The 20,146-nt window shown below is 42.9% G+C and overlaps 1 protein-coding gene across 1 annotated transcript in view; it reads left to right on the forward strand.

Annotated features, from left to right (window-relative positions):
* The first annotated feature begins 3,386 nt into the window (after positions 1 to 3,386).
* The window catches only part of CHN2 (chimerin 2), a 158,065-nt gene continuing 141,305 nt past the window's right edge, over positions 3,387 to 20,146 (forward strand). The window contains exon 1 of the mRNA XM_058801892.1: positions 3,387 to 3,609. Within this exon, the coding sequence (XP_058657875.1) occupies positions 3,561 to 3,609 (49 nt within the window). The 5' untranslated portion in view covers positions 3,387 to 3,560. The remainder of the gene's footprint in view (positions 3,610 to 20,146) is intronic.

A 20,146-nucleotide genomic window follows, 5' to 3' on the forward strand; every position in this document is an offset into this window, starting at 1 on the left:
TCCAGCTATTACCTTGAACTTCCCATATCTATTAGTTTTTGGAATACAATGGCCTCTTCCACAGTGAGTCAAATTTTTAAATTATTTCAAATTTCATGCTGCTAGCTGAGTTTTAGCATTAGGCAGGCATTCACTTCTTTGGTTTATAGACTAGGACTGGTTTGCTGAAACTTTGTTCTTCAACAAACTCTTTTATCTCTTAATAAAAATAAATAATTAAATAAGATTTTAAAAACCCAAAACCTAAAGAAACAGCCCCAATAAACAAACATTCAAACTGGGTCAATAAAAACTACATTGAACCAATCTAGAAGCAAGGAAATCTTCAAGGACTCTTCCCTAGGAATGAAAACCAGAAAAGCTTTCAGATCTTTCTCATGCTTAATGCAAAGTATACAATTTTGTATTTTTCCTTTGCAACTCACTGTCAATGTCAAATGCAGTGTTGTAAGGTCATAATACATAAGGAAATGTGATTTTTCTGAGTTCCTCAAAACTTTTGGAAGCTGCGACTTCTCATCAAAGTGCAGATATCATGGAAGCAGGCACTAAATTTAGGTCTATAGGGAGGGTAAAGTAGAAGATTTTGATCAGAGTTATATGAAGCATACACTTATGGAAAGCCCAGGAATAGTTTACATAAGGGTTTACCATTTAAAGTTTATTCTTGATACTAGGTATTTACATCATTAGTAATGGGTATATCTGGGCTCTGCCAAATTAGACTAGGGCAGAATCTGTTTACAGTTTCTGTAAAACAGAACTGAGATTTGATTGCATTGTCTTTACTTTGCACTTTTTGCACATAACAAGGCTACTTTTGTGTCATTAAAATTTGCTTCCCCTTTGATGTAGTAATTTCCTCTCTGGTGTAATGGCTTTTAAGTTCTTTGCTTGTAACAAGAAAAAGGCCATCCTGTCTTGAAATGTGAGTTTCTTTTAATCTACAGTACATTTCACTTTACTAATTTACCTTTCAGTGTTGCAGCAACTGAGATTACACAACCTCATACCTGCTGTTACCACAAAAATTGCCAACAGTTCCTGGTTGATAATTTCAAAGGTACACACACTCATAACCAGACATGTTCATACTCACTGGTTTTGGATAGAAAATACTCCATTTTCAATTACTGGGACATCTGGAGTAATCATTCTCTGAAGAAATTGCTCTCTTGATTTATCCAGATATATATATATGGGTGGAAAGATAATTTAAAATTAGTTAAGGAAATTCTTTTCTGCCTGCTAAGTCTCAGAAGAATGAGGGGTTTTTCTCTCTTTCAGGTTATTTGACCCTGTCCCTGCAGGTTCTGACGGTGTTGTTAACATCGCCACATTTCACCAATCATTTGAGACACAATTCCAAGAGCTGCTGGAGAGACATGAGGGCAAGAGAGTGCTAGATTATGGAGGGGAAAATGAAGACATAGCAGGCTATGAGGAGGCAAACACTGGAAAGAGATATAGCAGATGGAGCAGGAAAAACGACCACGTAGGATACAAGGGAATCCCATTTGACTATTTGAAACATCACACACATTGCAAGTAACAATTTACTAGGACAGTCTTGGTGTTCCCTGTACTATTGGAGTATTTTCCTACACCCCAGGTATCAGCCTGATTTTATGACCTATCTGCCTTTCTCATTTTGCCCTTAACATCCGGCCTTCAAGATGCGTGACACAAAATATTTGGCCACAGACCAAAAAGCAGTGACACGCCTGTCCCAGTTTTATGTCCGTACGCGGCAATTTACAGATTAATGGAGTTAGTGCTAAAGCCTGGTTTAAAGCCCGTTCCTCCTCACCCGGGGCGAGCCGTGGTTACAAAATACAGCCCGGAGAAGGCAGCTGGCCTCGGCGGCGCTGCCCGGACCCCGCGGGGGCAGCGGGACCCGGCCCCGGGACAGCGGCACCGCTGCCGCCGCCGCCGCCGCCGCTAGAGGGGACTCGGGACCTGCTTTCCCGAGGAAAAACGGGAACCGGCTGCGGCTTCTAGGGAGCCCGGGCTGCGTTTTGGCTCCGCGGGAAGAGGCAAGCGGCTGGGAGCGGGTTACAGAGCGGGCAGGCGGTTTGCACGCTGCTTTGGGACGCGGAGGAGCTGGGTGGGTAAGGCTTAGATTGCCAAAGAAACTTTAATGCGCTTCCTCGCTCCCAAGGCAACTTTGTGTTAGAGACTCCCTGTTATGAAACATGGAAGGCTTTCATAAATCAGCGTCATGGCAAATAGGTTTTAAGCTTCTTACAGATCCCGTGCCAGCAAGACTGTGTGCCATGCCACTCGGGCGCCCACCTTCCTGTAGCCTTTCCACCCACGATTTTTAAAGTGAGATGGAAGCTTTGGCTGGCGATAACACATTGGAAAAGGGAATGAGAAGGACAGACAACAGGCGGAAACCTCCAAGTGATGCTTTCTCGGCTCTTCTTTCCCACTTGCACACTAAGACACAGGGCTGCGAGCCCGGCTGGTCGGCCAGACCCTCCATGGATGCTGCAGCCGCCCCCCGTGTGCCCCAGAGCCCCCGTGCCGGGAGCGCTGCGGGGGGAGGTGGGAGGGAGAACCCAAACTGTGGCCAGGCCGGGGCCCCGCGCTCGCTGTGCACCTGGCGGGGCAAAACTCCCTGTTGGTGTCGGCCTGTTTTATGGGGTTTTTTACTAAGAAAAACGGATGTCAGAAGGGAGAAAAAAAAATGAAGAGGAAAAAAGGCGAAGGTGGGCGCTTGCCCGGAGGGAGCGAGAGCCCCGCGGGAACGGAGGGAAGCCCGCGGGGTCAGGAGGCGGACAAAGGGCTGTGAGGGCGAGGGGCGCAGCCCTGCCCCTAGCAGCAGCGGGGTCCGCGGCGGGCGGGGGTCGGCGGAGCGCAGCCCAGCGCGGAGCCCACGCTGCGGTCCCGGGGAGGGAGCACCGGCCAAGGCGCTCAACAGGCGCTGCCGCCCCGCTGGGACGGGCCCGGCCCACGGCGGGAGCCGCGCTCGCTGCCAGCCCCGTGCCAGGCGGCGGCGGCGGCGGCGGGGAAGGGGCTTGGCCGCCGCTCGGCGGGGCTGCCGCGCCGCCGGGGCTCGCCCGAGCGGGACCCACCCTGCCCGCTCAGCCGGGGCCGGCAGCCCGGCCGGCAGCGCCGCCGCTTCCTTTGTGTGCGTGAGGGGAGCTGCGGCGGGTCCCCCCGGCGGGCTGTCAGCGCTGCCCGCGAGGAGGCGGGGAAGGGAAGGGACGGGAAGGGAAGGGAGGAGGCGAGGGAAGGCGCTGGCAGGGCGGCTCTCGCGTCCCCGTCACAAGGTAAGCCCTGCTCCTCAGGGCGGAGAAAGGCGCTGGAAGCGCCGCGGGGCCCTTCGCCTGACCTGCCGAGCGGCTTCGCCCAGCCCCGGAGAGCGGCCGGCAGGGCTCGGCGGGTCGCCGCCGCCTCCTGCTCCCCGGCGGCGCGGGGAGCCGAGCGCGGGCTGCGGCGGCGGCTCGGCGCGGCGCGGCTCCGGCACTTTGCGATGGGCTGGCGGCAGCGGCGGCCGGACAGCAGCGGGGGCCGACGCGGGGCTCGCAGCTAAGGGGCGAGGAGGAGGGACCATGGCCGCATCCAGTAACTCCAGTTTGTCCGGCTCGTCGGTTTCCTCCGGTAAGTTTCTCCAGCGAGCGCCGCATTTCTCCCCTCCCTCCATTTTAGCAGGGAGCTACCTGTCTGCAGAGCGCCTCGCCGTCCCGCTCGCCCCGGCCGCGCCGCAGGCGCTCCCCGAGCCCCGCCGGGCGCTCCCCGGGGCGGCGCTGCCCCTGCCCGGGGTCGGCTGTCCCTCAGGCGGCACCGAAGGGGGAAACCGGGACGGGGGAAGCGCGGCGGGGCCCGGTTCGCCTCCCCGCCGCCCTGCCGTGCCTTTGTGTGGGGCGAGGAGAGGGGAGCCCCGCGCCCGGCTGCCTCGGCGGGGGAGCAGCATCCCTCTGGCTCGGGAAGGGGCGCGCCCGCGGCCGGCGCGGCGCCCGAAGCTCCCGGGAGCCGCGGGGCTCGGGGTGAGGAGGGCGAACAGGGACCAGCGCGCATCCTCTGCCCTGGTCCCCGCGGCACAGGACTGGCCCCGTGTCGCGACCCGGCGCGTCGTGGGGCTCTGGGGCGGACGGGGGTTGCCAGGCGTGCCACTTGGCGGGTGTTGTGGCACACCTCGCGTTTTCAGTGCTCCTGCAGGACTGGGAACAATTAAATTCCCGATCCACATTAAAAATGCTCCAGGTGACGGAGTGCCCCAGGGTTTCGGCCGCGGGTGTGAGGCGCTTGTGCGTGCTCTGGGTTTTGGGGATGCGATGGGAGGCAGTGCAGTGCGGCGCTCACCGTGGGGGGCTGGCTGCGCTGCAGACCCGCAGGAGGGCAGAAAAGTTGCCGTGCGTTTTAACGCGGACAGCCTGAAATTGAAAGCAGTGATACAAGAGTGCCACTGCCTGCTGTTTAGCTCACGAGCAGTTACTGTAATATTTAAGTTATGAGAAATTGGCTGAGAGTAACATCCTGGCGTTTCAGTGGGCTGAACGAGTAAATAGAAGCATGAACAACTTAAGGGTTCAAGGGACTTGTGACTCAGTGTTTTATTTGAGGTGCCAGACAGATTTTTAAGAGCATTTCTTAAACATAGCAATATGTGCTGTGAACAGCAGACAAGCTCCTCTGACTATCAATACAACTCTAGCAAAATATAAATAAATGTAAAGGCCAATAAGCAACTACATTTTAAAAAAAGACAATATATGTAACTTACACAGCATATTCTATGCCACTGTTCCAGTGTTCAAGACTTACAAACAGATCTGAAGAAGGAACTAGGTCCTTAAAACATTTTAAAAATAGTTTTAACAAAAACCCACAAACATTGCAAGCCCTTATTGCCTTGACTCAAAAGCACCTGAATGAAGTAGACATGAGAAATTCTGCCTTGTGTTCACATTCACAATGCAAGACTTGCAAGACCAAAATGAAAATAAGCAAGAATACAGCCAACTTTATGACTTATTAGTGGAGGTACTCATCTGGGCAATGTGGTTTTATTTTATGCATCATTTGTATATTTTTGCATCTAAGTTATGTGATAAAACCAGAAACAAGTTTAAAAGCCGAGACTGGAACCTGTAACTCTCTTCCTTGGTGCTTTAACCATTAAGCTGCTGAAGCATGTCCCCAGCTTGGAGAAAGTGTGTAGCTCCCTTGCTCCATGAATCTCATAGTCTTTCTTCCATACTGCTCCAGTGTCTGTAGAAGGATACTGAATGCATCCCTCTGAATCCCCTCTGGCTTTTCTAACTCTGGGCTTCTTGTGGATCCTTCTTGTGGCTTGAGAGGTGTGCATGCCCTGCAGAGTTGGTTCAAATGCCTGAAATGCAGGGAAGAGTGGGAGTTCAGTTACATCCTTTGTGTGAGCAGTTGATGTCATCCAACTCCAGGTGGCCTCCTGCTCATCAGGTAAATCTAGTGCCCAAAATAACATCCAGCCAAGGAACTGAGATCTAGGCTTTAGCTGTACATCATCAAAAGATGCACATCAGGAGCTGACACATGACAGTACCCTGCTTTGTATGAAGCCCTTAGCTATGGCCTACAACGGTTTGTGGTTTGTCTTTTGTTTTGTGTTTTTGCAAGCGTGAGCACAGCTGAGCCTTGGCCCATGCCTGGGGCTCTTAGGTGCCACAGTCATACAACTAATAAATACTGTCAAATATTTATTTTATAAAGCAACTGAGTGACCTTGACTTTCATAACTTATGACCTTGGAATGGTTTTTGGTTTTGTTCCAGTTTATTCAATCTATATTTCTTCTATGTATATACTAACCAGCAGTTAAATTTGCTGCAGCATGATAAAGTTGCCAATATTAGCAGACATACCATATCTGACTATGTGCAGCTGTATTCTGGCTGTCTGTGGTTTAAGTTCTCAGAACTCAGCAAGTCTTACAGCATTTTGTTTACATGGTCTAAACAAACAGTCTTGCCTTAAAACTTAGTTTGGTAGAATTTATATGTATGCTTAACATGCCAATATGAAGATTTCCAAATAGTGTAATTATTTCTATTCCACAGAAGAGGGGAGGTTATACTACATTCTACTAACACAAAAAGGAAGTGAATTTTGAGGTTGATAGCAGAAAACCATGCTGCAGAACTCAGGTCTACCACTTCTTACTAGTGCTGCCAAAGCTCGAGAATGTGTTACTACAAGTGACCAGTTGTGATGTAGCATTTCTGCTTCAGTTCCTGCCAATTCATGTCAATGAGAAAGTTAAACAGTTTAAATATAGAACTGCCCAAGAACTTTATGGTGTAGATATTCTGCTTGCTCACTTATATTTCTGTAAATGTACAAGTGGAATTTATAGTCTTCACTTGATCTTGTGTCGGCATTAAAGGTGAGAATCTGGTTATGTTCTGGAGTGGTTATTTATAAGCACTACCTGCCCAGTGCCATGGCAGGGTGGTGAGCTGTACCTGTTGTACAGATGAGGAGCTAACATGCATGGAGGGCTATGACTTCAACTATCCACTGGTGGTAAAGCAAATATTCATACTTAGGAGGCTGCTGTTCCTTTGATTTCACAGCTGGAGGACCAGTCCCTCCTTCAGAGCTTGTGTCTGTGGTCTGTGTGCTCATCTCAAGAGCCACTGTGAGGCTGCTAATTATAGGTTCAATAATATTAGCTTCTTGTTACAGGCCCCATCTGACAGAAGCCTCTGAAGGACTTTTTTCAGTAGGCTGGCACTCACTGGTAACAAAATCTACAGGAGAACCATGGGTATTTTTATTGTATTTATATATAATTTCTTCAAGCTCCCTGCTTTTGCTGACAGAACTTAAGCTGCCCTGACTACCAGGGCAGTTGTGTTTGAGGTGGCTGGGGGAGAAAGAAGGGTAATATTCTGGGGGAAGAAGGGGGCATGGTAAGCAATTACGTTAAGTATTCTTTTTTGGACCTTAGATAAATCTGCACATGGTATAAAAAGCTGATGTTATAATTACTTCCACTGGGAATTCCACTTTCCTTTTCTGTAATCTCTTCTTTAACACATACCCAGGTGATCTATTAGCTGTATTCACTGAAAACCCCTAAATTTTCTCTTCTCCCAAGATGAAGTGCTGATTTAACTGCAAGCAGCAACTTTTCTCTCTCTCCTATCCTCTAAAGAAAACTGTGCATGATTTTATGCTTTCCTTCATGCTGCAGTGTCCTTAAAATAGACATTCCCTTGCCAGTGCCCATCTTAGTCTTGACCCTTATTCTCACTCATTATAATCTTTCTTTTTAAAAACTTCTTTGCTGTTGCTGAAACTTCTCAGCTTTTTCCTGGCAAACAATCCACCTTTCCCACTTGGTCACTAGCTGCCTCCAGTTTCCTCCACCCAGTAGCCAAATACTGATTATACAGAACTGATGAACTTGAGACTTGACTTTCTGGAATGTAAATAGAAGCTTGAGTGAAGAGACCTTTGTGGCTGTGCCTGCTTTGCTTCTCAAAGAAGCAAGAAATGCAGCGTTTCCCACCTAGGCTGAGTGCACTGGTATTCCTAGGCAGCGTTTTCCACCTAGGCTGAGTGCAGTGGTATTTCTTGCAGTGTTTCCCACCTAGGCTCAGTGCAGTGGTATTTCTTGCAGTGTTTCCCACCTAGGCTCAGTGCAGTGGTATTTCTTGCAGTGTTTCCCACCTAGGCTCGGTGCAGTGGTATTTCTTGCAGTGTTTCCCACCTAGGCTGAGTGCAGTGGTATTTCTTGCAGTGTTTCCCACCTAGGCTCAGTGCAGTGGTATTTCTTGCAGTGTTTCCCACCTAGGCTCGGTGCAGTGGTATTTCTGGGCACTGTTTCCCACCTAGGCTGAGTGCAGTGGTATTTCTTGCAGTGTTTCCCACCTAGGCTCAGTGTAGTGGTATTCCTGGGCACTGTACTTCTTCATGCAGTTATGCCATCCAGAGTTAGTACAATGTGGCCATAAATGCCAGCTGGCTTTTAAATCTGCCATTCTGCTTGAGAAGTTTTGTGCCAGATACCCTCCCTGTGGCAGGTGGATAGGTTGGATGGCTTGGGCTGTCTGTCAGGGAAGGGTCCACACAGAAGGTAAATGCAAATACAAGCCTGATAAATGATAAGGTATAACCAGGCTGCCTCCGACAGCAGGACCCAGAGTGTGCCAAAACCTTTGCATGAGCCTGAGCCTGTGCTGTGAGAGTGGCAGCACTGCAGGAATTCGGGTGAGAACCCAAGGCAAGTATGTAAATGTACGTGCCAGTATACACATTATTTTGTTTCTTCTTTGAGCTCCAAAGACAGGTTTGCAGGTGTTAGGCTGAAGGGATAGCTCAGCACCTTTCTGCTTCCCATCTGAACTGGTGCTTCTTCTTGTGCTGAAGCATTTTGAGTAGTACCTGTCAGTAGAGCAGGTGATGGAGTTAAAACACAAAGGCAAGCTTTCTGCTACAGGCTGAGAAGGGCTAGTGTGTTTTGTCAGGGCATTTTTGCTTTTCAGCTGGGTCCACTGCTCTAATGAAAGATAGCTGCTTCTCCCCCCAGTCCCCTCTTTTTGCAAACTCAAGTACTGTATTGAAGACTGTTACAAAGTAAAGTCACCAATTATTGATAGTATTTTTTTTAAATTGAAAACTAAACATTTTTCTGTCCCCAAGCTCAGAGGAAAAGGCCTTTAAGTATCATTTAAGAACTGATGCTTATTAATTAATAATTAATTTTATGGTTCATAAACTAATATTTGCAATAAATTGAAAGGCAGCAAATTGTTAGTTTTTTTAAAATAAATGAGCATGAGTTGTTTAAAGAAAACATAATTCTCAACTGTTGGCTTTTACACACCCTCTACTTTTTAAGAAGGATTAAAAAATGCTTATCAAGGGAAGAAAAATCTTTGATGGTTCTAGTGACTTAACAAGGTCAAAATAAAATATTAAAGGCTCATGACTCTCTGGGGGTCATGAAGGTGCTATGATGTGAAATAGGCAGATATATTATAAAAATGAAAGTCAACATGGACCGATTTTAATTAAGATGCAAGCAAGTGGGAAGAAATGAAATTACTATTGTGCAGAGATTCAGAGAGACTCTAATTGGGAAAAAGATTAGTAAATGAAAATAGATGTTTATTCTTAATGATTTAATAGAAATAGTGTTGTGAAAGTGGCACATGAAAGCTATTGAAATCATGCTGTCATTATGCTGATAAGATTTTTAAAAGGGCAATAATTTTTTTTTTTTTTTATTTCTGTTCCTCATGCCAAGCTTCTGCTGGCCAGGGTGTTCTTGCTCTAAATTAAAGCTGAAGTCTTTTGTATCTGATGATTACAAAGAACTCACCATACTTATTAAAAATAATAAAAATTCAAAAGGGAAAAAATGCCATAGTACTCCATTCTGATGTAGTGATTGATTCAACAGTTAGTTACTGACCATGTAGCTGTGATTATTGAGAATAAAATAGCCTGGAGACTGGTACAATGCATGTCTGCTTCACAATTCAGCTTATAATCACTCATGCTCTGTAAAGCAAAAGTCTTGTTCTTCTTAGGGCTCTGCCTGTCTCACAGACATATGCAGAGGATCAGGTGAACAGCCTTTCATGCTGTCATGCTGATGACCTTTTTGGACATCCGTTCCATTGGAGTTCTTGCCTCCTGTCTGATGGTTCTAAGGAAGCTTGCATTTGCCAAATGCTGAGTGACTGTAGGCAGGAATATTTTTACATTGGTGAATGTCACAATGAGATCTCTTGTATCTCTAAGTCCATAATGTTTTACATGTCTGAAATCATAATGATTTGCCTACTGTGGTACATAGGCAAGTCTTAAACCTGGGGTTTTAGATTAAAAAAAAAAAAAACCAACCCTTTTTTCAAAGTTGATTTGTTTATATACATACCTTTGGCTAAAGGACAGCACTGCCTGGATTGGCCTCACTTACAGCATTGAATGCTGGCAGAAGCTGTTCCCATGCTGAGGAGCCAGTCTGTTGTCACTCGTTCTTCTCTTCTCCCAAAGGAAGAGATACTGAGGAGATTAAATATTTGGAGAATGCTGTGTTAGGGAATGGCACATTTATATTGCACCAAAAAGCTTTTGTTGCAGGGAAATGTAGCAGGATTTATACAAGAAGCTATAAATCTGAAATTCTATAAATATCATATTTTTTACAGGTGTAGTCACAGTTTGTCCAAGAATTATACAATATCTAGTGCAAATGTGTAGTTTTAACTACTGTGAATAATGACCCATTCTTGCTGTCTTTTTCTGACCTTTGATTATGAGAATGTAAATTTGAATGTTGCATTTGGAGGTGGTTATTACCAACTATGAATCATGCAGAATTCAGCAATAATTGTTTCATCACTCTGTTTTACTCGGCAATGGTCTAAATCCTAGGGCTGGAGGGTGAGTGTATCCCTGCAAAAGGGAACTGATGTTGCAATAGTGCTCTCATAACATTAACACACTTCAAAGTTTCCCAGTGAAACTTGACAGTGCAGGCTGATGTACTTGGTAAGGTAAGGAGATGTTAAAGGGTTTTTAAAATTCAGAAGAATACACAAGTATCACAAGCCTTGCTTCTGGTGTTATTGATCAAGGTCATCTCAGAAGAATCAGTTCAGTAAATACGATATCTGTTCTGAGGATATCTTTGTCAGGCACTCCAGTTCCACGGAGACGAGGTGTTTCCAGTGTGAAGCTATTACTGACAGTGTAGAAAGTACTAGATGGGGACTGTCTTATCATCACTAAATCACGTGTCACCTGCTGTGACCTGTGTGTCAAGTCACATTTCTCAGTTTCTTCTCACAAGCTTGTCATGTAGCTATTCCTCTCCTTCCTTTTCTTCTTCTTGTTGGCTGCTTAAACATCACTTGTATCTTTTAGATGAAGTAGCTTTTAGGTGTCTTTGTGGTGTTACACTTTTTATTTCGTCATGGAACAAAAATGGATGTTAGGAGAGATGGAAATCTCAGTCTGTAAATGCGGCTCAGTTGTTGAGCAGATGTTTAATTGCTAAAAATTTGTCTTATCTTGAGAGATCAATTGGTTCAATGTTTGGCTTCGTGTCTGGCAAGGGAGAAAAATGGCAAGTACACATCATGTAAAGGTATATTGGGCACAGCCATTGCAAAGGCAGACACAAGTTCCCTGGAGAAGTTCTTCTCCAGCAGTGTGCTGTGTGCCAGAGGACGTGTGCTGTGGTCAAGAGCAAAAGAAGCCTAAGAGCTCTTTCAGCATTAAGTTTGCCATCAAAAGTCATGGATATTTGCTGTCATATTTTTCTGCTGTCTGAAGCTGCACTGATTCCGCCTTAATTCCCCAGTAAACTAAATCAGATTGCCCCAAAGGAAGGAGGAAAGAATGGGGAGATCATGACAGACCCAGGCTCTCAATTTTGTGAGAGACACATAAAATTTTCAATTTTCAGCTTCTCCAAGGCATTGATATGGTTGCTGTTGTGTGTCTAAACCTTACCTTTCTGTGCATGTAGCACCTGTAATATTTTGGCACATTCCACAGTGCTGTGGGTGCACAGGCAGTGCCAGCCCTTGTGTGTCCCATTTTTAAGCAGTTACAGTGTGTGTAAGCATGTATAACTTAATAGCAAACCATATCCTCTCCTGGTGTTGAGGGTTAGGCATTGCCTAGAGCAGACACATAGCTGTGGACCTCTTTGTCACGGAAAATTGGGGATGCTGCTGGCTGACCTGGGCTGTTAGCACATTTAGATAACTTTGCAGGAGAAAGATCCATCTACTGCTGTTAAGCACAATGATAGCAGCCCTGCCTGAAGTCCCTGAGCTGTGTGTGAGCTGGGAAGCTGGTGAAATATGTGCGCTATAAAGCTGCTGTGTTCTTTAACACTTCCTTATGTATCTGCTGATAGCCACTGTGGGAGATAATCTACTGATCTGACCTGTCACTGCCGTTCTTATCTGTCGGGCTGGTGGAGTTACTGCTGCTGAGTCAGCACACCTTCACTTCTAGTCCTGAGTTCTGAAGCCAAGGGCTCCTAAAAGAGAGGAAAAATTGGGGGCAAGTTTAAAATACGGAATGCTGATGTTATGCTTTGCAGGTTAAAAACAAAACCAAAACCTGCACCTGTGTTACGAGGAGACCTGATAGGAAAATCTTACTAATCATGTGCTGTGCTGAAAAGTATATAAATTTGTCTCAAGCTCCATTTCTTCTTTTGATTGAAAGGCTTTTTCCTGCTTCTCCTGTGCCTTGTGAATACATGAACCAGCTGGATTTATGATCCAGCTACAGCTGGATCACATTTCATTCTTAATGATTCCAAAATTAAGGCTAGCAATTAATGAACTTGCAAGAGCTAGAACAGAAATTTTCATATATGGTTCCTCAAAGCTCCAAGATTTAGGGCTTAACAAAAAAACTGAATGCTGCAATCAAATTTTTGAAATTCACAGAAATGTAATAAAGCTAAACAAATTATTTGTAGAAGATTTGGTTTGTTGATGAAAAATCCTCTATGAAGACAAGTCTTGACCCTTCAAGCTGCTTGGTCCCTTCTGTTCCCACTTCACTGAGTTAGTAAATCAGCAGCTACTGGATGGGATAGCTGCTTTTCTGAGTATTTTTATGCAGTTTCCATTAAAATAGCATCTGCTGTTAGGATGGGACAAATTATTATAGGCTATGTGGTATAAGTCCCCTCGTCCAAGTACATAACTTATTTAATATTTATTTCATATATATGTGATTTATTTTTTATATATATATATAAAAATTTTTATGTTTTTATATATATATATATATATATATAATGATGAATTTCCAAATATTATGTACAAGACTCAAATTATATGTAATTTCTATAAATACCTGCTTCTTGAGGGAGCATACTCTCCATAACTCCTGACCTTCTGCCAGGCAAACCAGGATGATGGACAGCTTTTAGTGTCATGATGTGATAGCTCTCTATTTGTTTTATTTTGCAACCTGAGGCATGTGGTTAGAATGTTTCATGTTGACAAATGTATTTACTGAAAGAATATTGAACCCTTTGATGCCTTAACAAAAAATTGACAGACAAATTTCAATTCTAAGATTCCTCATGCTCCTTCATCTCTAGTGTATTAGTATATGTTGGAAATTTTGCTCAAGTTTAGAGATAACTATAAATAATGAAATAGAGCTGACTGTCATGGGTGAAATTTAAGGCTGGAAGATATATTAAGCCATGGAAATAGCGATTGACATGCTTTTTTCTCCTGTTCCATTATGACACTAAAACCAGCATTAAATCAGTAAACCATTGAAAAATAAAGTTAGCTGGAGGATGGAGGTAAGAGATGTTATACTGGTGAGTATTCACAAAGTTATGTAGACAAAAAAAATTTAGATGTTTTAAATTTGGTTGTACAGAAAGAAAACTCAGGATCCTGAACTCTTTTTACAAAACAAGTTGCTGTATCAGTCCAGATTATTTACCAGGGTGGAAATGTATGGGTTTTTTATGTAGAATTGCTGGTCATTTTGGCAGTGGATGAGTACACTAAGCAAGGGAGAGAGAAAGCCTCATAGAAAGTGTTGAATGCTGGGTTCAGGCCTTGCCTGGTGTTTCTGGGTGAGTGCATGAACAGACGAGCTCTAAGGCATAGCATCAGTCCCTGGCCACAAAAACTTAGGTTGCAGCCCCTTTTCCTCCAGCTGAACCAACAGGTGACTGTCAAAGTGAAGAATTATCCTGTACTGTGGTGGCATTTTAGGTACATATGTGATACAATAGCATTTCTATAGTACAAAGTTTCAGGGTTTTATGGAGCTCTGCAAGAGCTGCATTTCCATCCACACGGTGCCTGGAGTGACCATCTGGTGGCTTTCCCTATAGCAGTTTGGATGATTTCTCCTGCAATTTGAAGAAGTATTGTGAATACATGAGGTTTTCTGGGCATGCTGTTGGGTAGCATGGCTGGCTAGCACTTTTGCACAGTGCTAAACAGTTGTTTTATTTCCTTTCAGAGTTGATGGATTAGTTCCTTCAATAAGCTCCAAGAAAGAAAACCATGAAACTCTCCTCCCAAATCCATTAAATTGCCTTATACCATTGATTTTAAAAATAAATCTGAAGAAATGAAGTAGAAGTGCAAAACCAGAGTTAAGTGTATTATTTTTAATGATTAATGTAACAGTAAATCTTTAAGCACTGGCAACTTAAGAAATCAACACATAGTGTGTGATTTCCTCTAGCACTACAAAATATGGCAAATGCATACAGGTTATATATATGGGCTTGTTTGCACATGAAAGCTATTTTCAAAAATGATTGTAAAAGCTATACCGAAAAAAAATATTTTCAGATATGGAAATATTATGGAATATTTATTCTGGAACAGCTATTCCTGAATATTGTTCAGTTATGTTACAGTAATGTAGATCATTGACTTAAAAGGTGTAGAAATACAGCATTAATTATACTCATTCGTTGAGTAACACTCAGCTTCTCATCTTTCATTTTCCTTTCTGCTGGATATATTCTTGGAAGCTCTCTACTCCCTTTTTTCAGAGACAGAATGCATTCCTGGCATCAGAAATTTAAAACTGAACCTACCATTTTCAAGGTTTTTTTTCCTCCTTTTATTTAGTTTTGTGTTGTTTAGCCCAAGAGCTGATCACATGATGGTTCAAGTATTAAAGGATGAAGCAGAGATAAAGATGATAAATTTCAGAGTAAAGGCTTGCTAAACAAAACAATTCATTATTAGGTAGAAGTGTTCATAGGCATGTGAGAGGTGCAGGCAGGGCTGGAGGTCTACTTTGCTGAATGTTGTTGAACAGGATATTATAATTACTACTGTATAATTTATGCTGACAATACACTTATATAGAAATCAGGTGAAAAAGCCTCAGAGAAGTTGGTAACTGTATAAATATAAAATAAATGCCTGTTGGGAGAACAAAAATCTTGCAATTTGAAAAATGCTAGGAGCATGAGGGTAGTGTGTGTAAACTACAGTTGAAATGGTGAAGAACTGGCACACTTTTGCTAATGACATGTATCAAAATGTGTGTGTGTACGTTTATAAAGCTAAATGGAATGAGAATGTTCAGGAAAATAGGAGAAATTTGCTCCCTGCCCATCACGAGCCTTTTCTACTTTAATTCTGTTAACTGAGAAGAAGGAGGCACATTTTCTCTAAAGAGTCACTGCAGAGAACTTTGGCTTGTGGAAAACCTTTTTTGTCTTGTGTTTGTTTTAGATCTCTTGATCTCTTTTGGTTTGATGAATGTGTGTCATCACTTGGTGTTACAATTGCTTCCTCTAGCTCAGATGTGACAGTAATAAATACATTCACTGAAAAGTGTAATTTAAAATTTATATTATTCACAGTTATTGGCAAGTACTGTAGCCTAAGTGATGAAAATGAGGGAGAGTCTGGCTCAGGTTGATTTTTTTAAAAAGAATTTATTTGACTTATCAATATGCATAATAAGCTTATGAAAATAGACTTTTCAAAAATTAAGTAAGAAAAAACTCAATATAAAGTGATTGTAAGTGTAATTGAGTAGTGTAATTTACTTTCACTTTACAGGAAAAAGCTTTCAGCTCCACCTCTTAAGCAGCTTTAGAAAATGGCACACTGACTCCTGGCAGTAGTGTATTGATTGAAAGTGTCCAAAGCATCTAGAAAGCATAAGTGTACATAAATTTGTCTGAAAGGCATGTGTTTTGTAAAATAAAACTCCATCACTGTCTAGGGTTTGTAAGAAGTATATTAACTTCAAAAGTACCGGAAATACTATAATATATAATTAAAAGCTTGGTAGCAGCAGGATTTCTTTAAAAACGCTTTTTTTCACCGCCCTGTAAATACTTAACTAATCTTCACAGCACCTGTTTCACAACTGGGAAGAAATTAGGCAGAAAAATGGAACCACTCAGCTACTATCATGAATAAAATTAAAGTCTAAATAGAAAAAAAATAGAAGATTCATCAGGAAACATTCTTTGTTCATCAGCAAATGCATTGCAGTCCCTCCTCAGACCTCATTGGGATATAAAGGATATATTTTTTCCCCCATTCATATCATCTACCTTATTTTAGTGTTGTGTAATAATGCATCCTAATTTGTCTTATACGTTTTCGGTTCTTTTTATTAAATCTGTTTACAACATGTTTTGTGTCAGTAAAGTTTAGACAGATTTCTTTTTGTTTACTGCTCCTTTCTCACATGTGCTGTCTTCCCCCAGATGTAAAGCTTTTCTATGCTTAGGCTTGGGGTTAGGTAGATTTATGCTTAAAGCAGGTAAGTAACTGCAAGCGATGTCAATCACATGAACAGCGTTATCCTGGATTTATGTTCTCACAGTTACTTAGTCTGATGCTGGCTTTCCACATCCTTGATGATCAGACTGTTCCAGAGTAAACATTTCAGAACAGATTTATTCACTGCTACGTACTTAGGGAAGTTGGTGCTGTTCATTTCTGGGGCTGTGGAGCACCATTTGGAATAGCAGCTGCTGAGGTAGCGATTTGGGCATGTCCCCTACCATCCCTGAAAGGAGAAACATCGTGGGCGCACAAAACCTTTCCAAAATATCAGCGACATGCAAGCCTGAAAGCATTTACATATTTTAGTTGAACAGATTTTTTCCCACCATGAATATGTTTATCTTGCTTGCAGATACTGAGTCTGTTTGTGAGATGTCAAGCAGGAATGACTTCAGGACTTTTTGTATATCTAGAGCTCCCATAAGCTCAAGAGCAAGGGCATTTTCTTTCTGATTACCTGCCAGGTTGTGACAAACTTAAAAAAATATGATCTTATGGGTAAGACTTAGTAGTCAGCTCAGTTTACTGTATCCTGTGATTTATTGGAGCCTGCAGTCCATGTAATGGGACATGCCAGCTCTCATTTGAGGGAACTCTAGGAAAGAATGAGAAACTCATCTTCAGGCCTGTACCAAATTTCTGAAATGCTGAGAAAAGAAGAGCTTTGTAGTGAGGTTATTACCTGAAATCAAACCAAATTTTAAGCCAGCCTGTCTTCATCCCACTGCTCCTCCAAAAACAGCCAGACCTTCACCGTTCTGTCTAGTAAACACACTCAGTGTTTTAATCTGTAATCCTAAGGGGCCTAACCTTGGGGACAATCAGCTGGGTCCTTCCTTCCTACATCAGAGATTCTGCCTGTAAGTCTTCTGTGAGAAGTTCTAGCAGTTGACCTGTCAGAGCAGTGTTCAGTTCCTGGCAGTGAAAAGGGAATCAAACCAGATCTGCAAATAAATGTCTGAATCCGTAGTGCTACTGTGGGGTTTATATTGTCAGGGGTGTATTTCCTTTGGACAGGCTTAGTAAGAGGAATATAAAAATCAGCCTTACAGTGGTACAAGTATGAGGAGACTATCTCTAACCCTCTGCCGAACTTTGTCAAAATGTCTTGCTCATGCTGGTCCTTGCTCTCCCTGCCTTTGGAAATATTAGAATAAATGTATCAGAGGGCAGGTGAGCCAAAAAATATGAAGGGGGACAAAAAAAAATTCCTGTAAGATGACTTTGTCTCCATTCTGTTTTCCCTGTTCTGTGTCCCTTTGCAGGATATTAGGCCATGCTGGGCAGCTGGCTGTAGCACAGCAGGCAGAACAGCCACTAGAGCTTGTTTGTGTGGGAAGAGCTGCAGCAGTGGCCACAGGCTCCTGTGTCCTGTGTCCATGTCCTCCTTCCACCTCCGCCACCAGCCAGTGCTGCATAAGGATGGGGAAAATGCATGGAGTAAACTCCTGCAGGATATTCTGCTGGCACCCAGAAATCTGTGGCTTGGGAACTTCCTGAGTCAAAAAGCTGAGTTCTGAAGTTTAATATATATTTTTTATTCTTGCATTTGATGTCATGAATTTGGTAAGTTGTTATGCAGAGCCATGTAAACTTTGAACATCCTGTGAGGAAGAGCTCCAGACTTTGAATGTGTGGTGCAAAAAGATGCCTTTTTGATGCTTTTGAACACATGTGGCTAATTTTATTTCATACACTGTACTTCTTTTATTTCAATAAACAGTAAAAAATTTTTTTTTTATACACGTGTGAAATCTGAAGAAGCGTAAAGCCCTTTATCATTATGCCACCATCAGCTCTTTTCTAGCCTGAAGAGTCAGAGGGTACTTGACCAATCCTTGTTTGGAGTGGCCTACCTGTCTGGTCATCTACATTTATTACTCTTTTCCTGTCCTCAGTTAATCTTATAAAAATGGACCAGAAATTAAAACAGTCATCATGCAATGAATGCATTTCCTATTTATTCCACTGAAGTTAGAATGTGTTCTTGGTTCCTTGGTATTTGCTTTCTTTTTTCATTTGTATTTTCATGCTTTTATGAGAGTTGTGTTGACTTGCCTAATATAACATCTTACCATGTGTCTGCCAGTACTGTTCTTTTCAATAGTTTCTATCAATTTGAGACTGTCTGGGGTTATTTTGGGCTTTGTCTTGGGGCCCTTTGTAAAATGGTCATGGTGCAAGTCATTTTGCAGTCATTTGATTCTGAGGCAGTTTTAAAAGAGGCAGTTACTCAGAGTGCTAGTGCTGTTTTATCCATGAGTTCCTTAAGAATGCTTTCATAGTATCTTCTGATCTGTGCAAGTTGTTGTTGTTCATACATTCATTCTGTAGCCTTTTCCACTGAAATCTCCATGTAAAATGGATGATCTGACCAGTACCTCACAAAAAAATGTTCTGACATGTCAGCTTCTCTTGGTTCTGGGTTCTCTGTATGCAGAGCTCAAAATACTTATTTTCTGCTCTAAGTGCTGCTTTTATCCCTTGATCATCTCTTGGTCAGACTGACAGGTTTTGCATTCAGATGTGAAAAAGGGGCTGTGGTTAGTTCTTCTCACAGTCATTTTGCAAGCTGTCTTCTGACTTACTCAATTGTGGTTTAAGTTGGCTTTCGTTTTGGGTTGATTTTTAAAAATAATTTAGCCAACAATAGGTCATGAGTGTTCCTACTTCCTTCATTTGGACGTGACACCAGCTTTGTTTGCTTCTTACAGCCTCTCATACCTTGCTGTTCAGCTACACTGGCTTGCTTTACCACTTTCCCAAATCTTTCTGTGCTGTGTGGCATGTATTTGCACTCAGCCTCCAGCATGGTATCCCAGTTTACCATATTACCTGGGAAGGTTTAATTCTCTTAGCTTCCCCATTTAGCTAGTTTCCTTTTAGCAATATTTATTGTATCCTCCAGGGTGACTTGAAAATCAGATTTTGAAGGTTTTATCAGTCCTGTCAGAATTTCCTGGTGTATGTATCAACATCAGCTACAGTTACAAACCCATTAAAAATGTCCAGACTGTAAGAAATGAGTGTGACTGTGTAAGCATGTGTGTCTGTTCATCATAGATAGGGAGCAGATAATTGTTCTGGACAAGAAGAATAATTCTAAGTGTAGAATATAGGCAGTCAAAGCTGGGTTTTGTTTGTTTTTATCAGGCTCTAAACCAGCAGAAACTGTCTCTTCAGACGTGATGCTGCCAGCTTCAGCTCCTCTGGCTGCCTGAGGGTCAGCCAAGCTGCCTTTGTACCCAGAGTCTGGGAAGGGAGATCTCAGTTTTGACCTACTGTGGTTTGGAATTTGGATGGAGATGGTTTAGCAGGACTGCTTGTACAATTAGACATACTTTTTTTGGAACCAAAGTGGAAAAACTTTATTCCAGGAAGGATCTGGAGCACTCCCCTAAAACTGCATGTCTTGGTCACATCTGACTGTCAAAAATCCAGCTGAGGAGTCAGTAAGTGTTAGCGAAGAGCCTTAATAAGTGTGGACTGATGTGGTCCAAACAAGTTTAGTAAAGTCCTAACACTTAACTGTGGTATTGTTTTTGATGAAAAAGGTTTTCAGAGACTCAGAAGCATAGGGGTAATGGATTAGGTCTCATTAGCATAGGTCTTATGGATTGCACCATAAGACACCACTAACACTGCAGCTCAAAGGGAAGAGAAACTGAGAGGGATTCGTGATTTGCAAATATTTTAAAAGAAGGTAAAAGCATTTCAAAGATGAAACAGTGAACAGGCATTCTTCTTTAAACTAGAATGAGTCAGTTTGTTTAAATATAATGGTAGACTACAGAAACATATACATGCACTCAGAAGCTGTCACATTACCCAGCCATTAATCTTGATCTGACCTGTCCCAG

Source organism: Ammospiza caudacuta, chromosome 1, assembly GCF_027887145.1.
Source record: "Ammospiza caudacuta isolate bAmmCau1 chromosome 1, bAmmCau1.pri, whole genome shotgun sequence".
NCBI classification, from domain to species: Eukaryota; Metazoa; Chordata; class Aves; order Passeriformes; family Passerellidae; genus Ammospiza; species Ammospiza caudacuta.